Raw genomic sequence first — 7,979 nt, 5'->3', positions numbered from 1 at the left:
TACAATACCCACAAGATGTCGCTATGTTTATATATATTTTTTTGCGTGGGCCTACTAGATAGCTTTGATAGATAGATTAATATTGATGTTACATTGAACTGGGTGAATGGAATATGAATGACAGTAATCAAATATACTGTAATAGAAATAAGGCCATGTCCATTAAAAAAAACGCCTTTCCTCCTCTAAAACGCCACCAACCGCCACTGCCTTACATAGAGTGGTGAGGATGGCCCAGCACATCACTGGGGGTGAGCTCAGAGCCATCCAGGACGTACATGCCAGGGGGTGTCTGAGAAAGACCCAGCCAACCGAGACATGGACTCTTCTCCATGCTTCCGTCCAGCAGGCGGTACCAGTGCATCAAGGCTCAGACCAACAGACTCCCCCTTACGAAAAAAGATTGCAGTCAGAGTGCAGTATAACTGCACTACACTGTAGTATAACTGTAGTTAGAATGCAGAATAACTGCAGTATGCTGCAAATACTGTGTCCAATATAACACAATTGTTTTTACTGCAGTAATTTTGCAGTGTAACTGAAGTTACAGTGCAATCACTGCGACCAAAATACCACAGTTGACTGCAGTTACTGCACTTTTACTGCAATTTCAAAACCACTATCTGTTTTGGTAAGGGCCTAAGCAGCTTCTATCCCCTGGGCATGAGACTGTTACATGGCTAACTACTTATCTCCCTCTCCCACAGACTATCCACACTGACTCTAGGCCCATCCACAGGTCTCCCACTCTGACACACACACACCTTCACTGTCACTTTTACTCACACTCACTCACGCACACACACACACACACACACACACACACACACACACACACACACACACACACACACACACCACACACACACACACACACACACACACATTACCAATGCCACCCGCTCACTGCTGCTAAATTATTATTAATTTGATGTATTACTACGATTACGCTGCAGTTCATTGTTCATTCATTTTTGACTGCATCCCCAATAATATCGTCCAATTTATCCTGCTACTGGTCACTATTAATCCTGGTTACATGTTGATATTACCATTAGTATATTACTGTAACATAGTATTTAAATATTCCTGCTACCAGTTACTTTTCAGCCCAGTTTACACTGCTATATTGTTTTTTGTTATTAACATTATTATTATTTATCCAGCTACCAATCACTTTTTCCTCATCTATGCCTGCCTACATGTACATCTCCACTACTTCAGCTCCTCCTGTAAATGTGTTACTGACACTGTTTGTCTTCTTCTTGCTTTCTTATCTCTTATTTCTCGTGACGAATACAACTTGAAACTTGACAGATAGATAGATAGATAGATAGATAGATAGATAGATAGATAGATAGATAGATAGATAGATAGATAGATAGATAGATAGATAGATAGATAGATAGATAGATAGATGATAGATAGACATCTGCACATCTTGGCGTTGTGAGCGAGGCTACACTACAGTATGGTTCATTCAGGGGACGCATGCTGTACTGAAGTTACTCAAACTCTCCCAAGTTGATACTGCTCTGCAATTCCATTGGCCAGCAACACACTGGGAAGGGGGTGGGAATCTGTTTCCAGAGCCCCCTTATCCCCATCCCTCCTCCTCTCGACATTACTTTGAAACTAACCACAGAAAGTTGCAGGGGGAACTTGAAACTGTCTGATTGGGCCATCCATGCAAGTTGCACAAAGGAAAAGTCAAGCAGCCTCTTGCAGGCGAGCAAACAGCAACAGGTTTTTGCTCACCGGGACAACGGCATACATTTATATGAATTATTCCGTTATTTATAGCCAAAATTCCGATGCTACGGAATATAAAAAGTATCTGTAAATTGTATTACTTTATCAGGCTAGATAGATGAGATTTTTATTGATCAGCTCACAATGAAAATGGATTTTCAAACGAGTTATGTGACTTTTTTCGCACTGATCATGTCGTCATTGATGGTATCAGCGCAAGGGGATAATGGCATTGCTTTCCCGGACCACGGATTTTGCCAGCCTATTTCAATCCCACTATGCACGGACATCGCCTACAATCAAACTATCATGCCCAATCTGGTGGGGCATTACAATCAAGAGGACGCAGGGCTGGAGGTGCACCAGTTTTATCCCTTGGTGAAGGTACAGTGCTCGCCGGAACTTAAATTCTTCCTATGTTCAATGTATGCGCCTGTTTGTACAGTTTTGGAAAAGGCCATTCCACCCTGTCGCTCAATTTGCGAGAGGGCAAAGCACGGCTGCGAGGCGCTCATGAATAAATTTGGGTTCCAGTGGCCAGAACGCCTCCGTTGCGAGAATTTCCCCGTGCTTGGAGACGGGCACATTTGCGTGGGTCAGAATGAATCTACTGCCACTGCCCCGCCCGTACACATGCCAGTACCTGGAACCCCTGGCGTCCATGTCTACTCCACATCAGACAGGCCTTTCCGCTGTCCATCTGTGCTCAAAGTCCCCACTTACCTGAATTATTCGTTTCTGGGGGAGCTGGATTGTGGAGCACCCTGTGAACACTCCAGGAGCAGTGGAGGCTACATGTTCTTCAATGACAAAGAGATTTATTTTGCACGCATATGGATCCTCATCTGGTCATCTTTGTGCTGTGCCTCCACCCTATTCACCGTCACCACCTACCTAGTGGACATGCAGCGCTTCAAGTACCCGGAGAGGCCCATCATCTTCCTCTCTGGGTGCTACACCATGGTCTCCATAGCCTATATCGCTGGCTACTTCCTGGGGGACAAGGTGGTGTGCAATGACAGCTTCACCCCAGACGGATATAAGACCATAGTCCAGGGGACCAAGAAGGAGGGCTGCACCATCCTCTTCATGATGCTGTATTTCTTCAGCATGGCCAGCTCCATCTGGTGGGTCATCCTGTCCCTCACCTGGTTCCTGGCAGCTGGGATGAAGTGGGGGCATGAGGCTATTGAGGCCAACTCCCAGTACTTCCACCTGGCAGCCTGGGCTGTGCCCGCCGTGAAGACCATCAGCATCCTGGCCATGGGGCAGATCGAGGGGGACGTGCTCAGTGGGGTGTGCTTTGTGGGCCTCAACAGCCTGAACCCCATACGGGGCTTTGTCCTGGCCCCCCTCTTCATCTACCTCTTCATCGGTACCTCCTTCCTCCTGGCCGGCTTCGTGTCCCTGTTTCGCATCCGCACCATCATGAAGCACGACGGCACCAAGACGGAGAAGCTGGAGCGCCTGATGGTGCGCATCGGGGTGTTCAGCGTGCTCTACACCGTCCCCGCCACCATCGTCATCGCCTGCTTCTTCTACGAGCAGGCCTTCCGCCACCACTGGGAGAGAAGCTGGGTCAGCCGTAACTGTAAAGGCTTAGCCATCCCCTGCCCCATGCAGTACACCCCCCGCATGACCCCTGACTTCACCGTCTACATGATCAAGTACCTGATGACGCTCATAGTGGGCATCACCTCCGGGTTCTGGATCTGGTCTGGCAAGACACTCCACTCCTGGCGCAAGTTCTATACCAGACTCTCAAATCGTAGGCATGGAGAGACCACTGTCTAGGGAGGGAGGCCAAAACATGGGACTTGTTTTTGGACATTCATTTGGATGTTTTATAGTGTGTTTTTCTCCCTCCTATTTGTTTACTCACTGTCAGAGACTCAGTGGTACTTTTATACATTGATCATCAGATATTGTCAGTATTTCTATGGAACATTGACATCATTTTTAAGAAGTCAAATATTGCATGCCAAAATCAAGCTTTAAGAGTCGCGGGGTGGGGGACGGGGGTCTTGACCAAAGGACAAACTGTTGCTCACCTGAAGAATGGCCAAACCTCAAAATGAACAAACAACAAAGGTGTTCAGTGGATGCCATTTGCTGAAGTGCTCTCTCTCTCTTCCCCCACTCTGTTCCTACTCCCTTTTTAAGTTATCAGCCATAAAAACTCTCCAGTGTGAGTGAGAATCCAGCTGGGAATACAGTGAGCGGGGGAAGGAAGGAGGCCTGAAAGGACAGGCGGCCATTTTAAGACTTTATTTTCACTCTGTGAATGTGTGAGATGTAAATAGGAATTGTAAAGTATAATATTATATATTTGTATTTAAAGAAAGGACATGTTTTGTCGTCCGACAGCCGTAGTGCCTGGTTAACTCTAGCACCCCTTCTGAAGGGAGCCATAGACACACTGTCTCTTAGTGCTGTTTTCACTGGCAGTATGACACATACACATTTGGAGTTTCTCCTGTCAAACCCAGATCTGTAATCATTTTCCTTCTGATGTATCAGATCAGGGAAGCTGGGTTGTCGTAAAGGCAGTCTTTGGCTGTGCATTTTCCCTAGCTTAGCCCTTCTCCTTCCTCTCGTCTCCCCCCACCAATTAAATCCCTTGGAGCTGAGCTGGGTGGTAGGGGTGAAGACAAGGCTGCAGGGACACTGTGGTCATGCCTCCAGGGTGGGAAAGCTAGCCCTAATTGTCAGTACTTACACTCCATTACCAAAAAGTAACACCAAAAAGATCCACTTCTGGAGACTGTGTTGCTCAAACTGTTCAAATAATAATTAAAAAAAAAAAGTATTTTGAAAAACGGAATCAAAGAAGAATGTGGTATTTTAATGTTGTCAACGTGAAAAGTGGTGTGAATCTGGCAACCACTAATCAACAAATGTATCTCACGTGATTTGCTGGGGGGGGTTAGGGGATGGGAAGGTGACGACAAAATAAAAGCCACATGATTTGATTTTTTGTTTTGTTTTGCTGTATGTGTGTGTGTGTGTCCTGTGTTATCTTGACTAGCAGGATTATTTTCTTGAACTTGTCTATTTCGTTTGTCTTTGAATTGAAAAGTGATTTAGTTACCACTACATTACAGCTCAGAATGTGCTAACAACATAGCTATAGTATGGAAATGTTAACAATACACATGTGGTCACTGTCTGAACGTAAGGGTTTGTCGATGAGGGTTAGAAAAGGGGGTCGTTGTTACTATATTGTTCTATACTACAGCACAAACTATGCGGTGTCATTTCGAGAGCCACCGTTATTTCTTATAACTGAGTGGTAACATGTTCATGCACAAAGATGTCAGTGAAGTTACAAAATGGTGGTCTCTGCCCAACTTCACCAGGTTCATCATCAATTCCCAGTTCCCTAATTAAATGACCATAAAAATCATTTCTACATTATGTTATAAAGTTATGGTTAAGGGTTGAAACCTGTATGTCTTGTGGCCTGGCTGTGGTTGGAGGGGGCTTAGCTGTACCACGGTGTATGTACCAGGTTCAAACTAACAATGCCCCCTTTGGAAACAATCCAAATGCTGAGCATTATAAACATCACTGTGCCTCTGTTGAAGAGGGGGATCACATTTGGGCTCTAATGTATGTCTTGAGGCCACGCAGTTTTACGGGCCGGACCCAATACAAGGGCCTCCTTCACTCCAAAGTCATTCAATTACGAAGATGAGGTGATGTAAGAAGCCCTACTTTAACGTGCCCTTGTGTGTGCACAACGCGTAGCTGTATGTATGAGAGCCTTGTCTGTCGGTAGACTTGCCCGTCTGTCCGCATCTCTCGCTCAGCTATCTCTCTCTTGCTCTCTCATGATGTGTGGCTAAAATAGGCCTACTCAGAGAAGTCTCCATCACGCTGCCCTCGCCAATGTGTTGACAGTTGAGTCATACCCTCAACATCTGTTAGCTTTCAGACTGTGTGGCGACTGCCACGAGGATGCATTACCCTGACGCGGCTCTCCAAGGTACAGGGGGTGATGTAACACTGGATACCTGGAATGACATACCCTTAGATGGAATATTAGCTACTATGCCAATAAGAACTTGAGTATGCTACGTTGTGTGTGTGTGTGTGTGTATTTCTTTGTGAACATGGCATTTGTCTCTACATGCGAGTGAAGCAAAGGAAAATAATGGTGCTTGGCTTCACAGAGTACTTTATCTTTCAAGAAACTTTTTAAAGTAAACACAACATTGATCTGGAATCCCCCGAGTGATGCATGGCTGAAACTGAACCTCATCTGTGGTGATGTAATGAAATAAATGACGTGCTGGCTGGAGAAAGTGGATACACCTACAGCACTGAGGATATGAGGAATACTTCCATACTTTTTCCAGATTGTATTGTGTTACAGCCGGAATTTTTTAAATGTAATCGAGATTTTGGGTTACACACAATACCCCATATGTCAAAGTGAAATTGTGTTTTTAGAAATGTTTACAAATTAATTAAAAATGTAAAGCTGAAATGTCTTCAGTGAATAAGTATTCAACCCTTTTGTTATGACAAGCCTAAATAAGTTCAGGAGTAAAAATGTGCTTAACAAGTCACATATTAAGTTGCATGGACTCACTCTGTGCAATGATAGTGATTAACATGAATTTTAAATGACTACCTTATCTCTGTACCCCACACAAACAATGATCTGTAAGGTCCCTCAGTCGAGCAGTGAATTTCAAGCACGGATTCAACCACAAAGACCAGGGAGGTTTTCCAATGGTTCACAAACAAGGGCAGCTATTGGTAGATGGCAAAAAAAAGAAGCGTACATAGATTATCTCTTTGTGCATGGTGAAGTTATTAATTACACATTGGATGGGGTATCAATACACACAGTCACTACAAAGATACAGGTGCCCTTCCTAACTCAGTTGCCGGAGAGGAAGGAAACCACTCAAGGATTTCACCATGAGGCCAATGGTGATTTTAAAACAGTTACAGAGTTTAATGGCTGTGATAGGAGATAACTGAGGATGGATCAACAACATTGTAGAAGTTACTCTACAATACTAACATAAATGACAGAGTGAAAATAAGGAATCCTGTACAGAATAATCTTGTTTGCAATAAGGCACTAAAGCAATACTTAAAAAAAAAATGTGGCAAAGAAATGAACTTTTTGTTCTGAAAACAAAGCTTTATGTTTGGGGAAAATACAACACATTACTGAGTACCACTCTTAATATTTTCAAGAATGGTGGTGGCTGCATCATGTTATGGGTACGCTTGTCATCGAAAAGGACTAGGGAGTTTTTTTTACGATAAAAATAAATAGAATAGAGCTAAGCACAGGCATAATCCTAGAGGGAAACTTGGTTCAGTCTGATTCCCAACAGACACTGGGAGACAAATTAATCTTTCAGCAGGACAATTACCTGAAACACAAGGCCAAATATGTTTCTTACCAAGACGACATTGAATGTTCCTGAGTGGCATTGTTACAGTTTTGACTTAAATCATCTTGAAAATCTATGGCAATACTTGATAATTGCTGTCTAGCAATGATCAACAACCAACTTGACAGAGCTTAAAGAATTTCTTAAAGAATAATGGGCAAATATTGTACAATCCAGGTGTGCAAAGCCCAAGGAGACTTACCCAGAAAGACTCACAGCTGTAATCGCTGCCAAAGGTGATTCTAACATGTATTGACTGAGAGGGTTGAATACTTAAATCAATACATAGTGTTTTATTTTCCATTGATTAATTCATACATTTTATCATTTTTATTCCACTTTGACATTATAGAGTATTTTGTTAAGATAGTTGACAAAAAAAGACAATTAAATCCATTTGAATCCCACTTTGTAACAACAACATGTGGAAAAAGTCACATGGTGTGAATACTTTCTGAACAGCTCCTGCATGTAAGAATGGGATTACCAATTTCTCACCTAATTTACAACAAGAAATCTATAGAGGTAGACTTGACGATATGCAGGGCTTGAACAGTTTGTACTCGCTGAAGACCACTGGATATTTCCCCTTGTCAGATAAGATCTATCGTTTGTCTGTCTTGTACAGAAAGAGGGGGCAGTGTATGGCATGGCACAGTATAAGTACCAGGGTTGTAACAACCGACAGGTACAGTATGTGTGATTTAGGACAGCAAAAGAGACCATGCCCTGTTGGGGGAAAAATACATAAATCTACCTGTCCCACTTATGTTCTGCTCCTCCACACCTCTTTGTGCCTCAGCCCTA

General features: G+C 43.5%; 1 protein-coding gene across 1 annotated transcript; it reads left to right on the top strand.

Annotated features, from left to right (window-relative positions):
- The first annotated feature begins 1,629 nt into the window (after window positions 1-1,629).
- Window positions 1,630-6,244, top strand: LOC110538204 (frizzled-2). Its single transcript, XM_036938260.2, has one exon. It carries the CDS (start codon window positions 1,897-1,899, stop codon window positions 3,544-3,546), a length of 1,650 nt encoding a protein of 549 aa, XP_036794155.2. The 5' UTR covers window positions 1,630-1,896; the 3' UTR covers window positions 3,547-6,244.
- The last annotated feature ends 1,735 nt before the right edge of the window (window positions 6,245-7,979 follow it).

The sequence above is a fragment of the Oncorhynchus mykiss genome, chromosome 12 (genome assembly GCF_057628025.1).
Source record: "Oncorhynchus mykiss isolate SJ-2025 chromosome 12, ASM5762802v1, whole genome shotgun sequence".
Classification (NCBI taxonomy): domain Eukaryota; kingdom Metazoa; phylum Chordata; class Actinopteri; order Salmoniformes; family Salmonidae; genus Oncorhynchus; species Oncorhynchus mykiss.
Note: the sequence above shows the minus strand (reverse complement) of the source record. Positions and strands in the feature narration are given on the sequence as shown.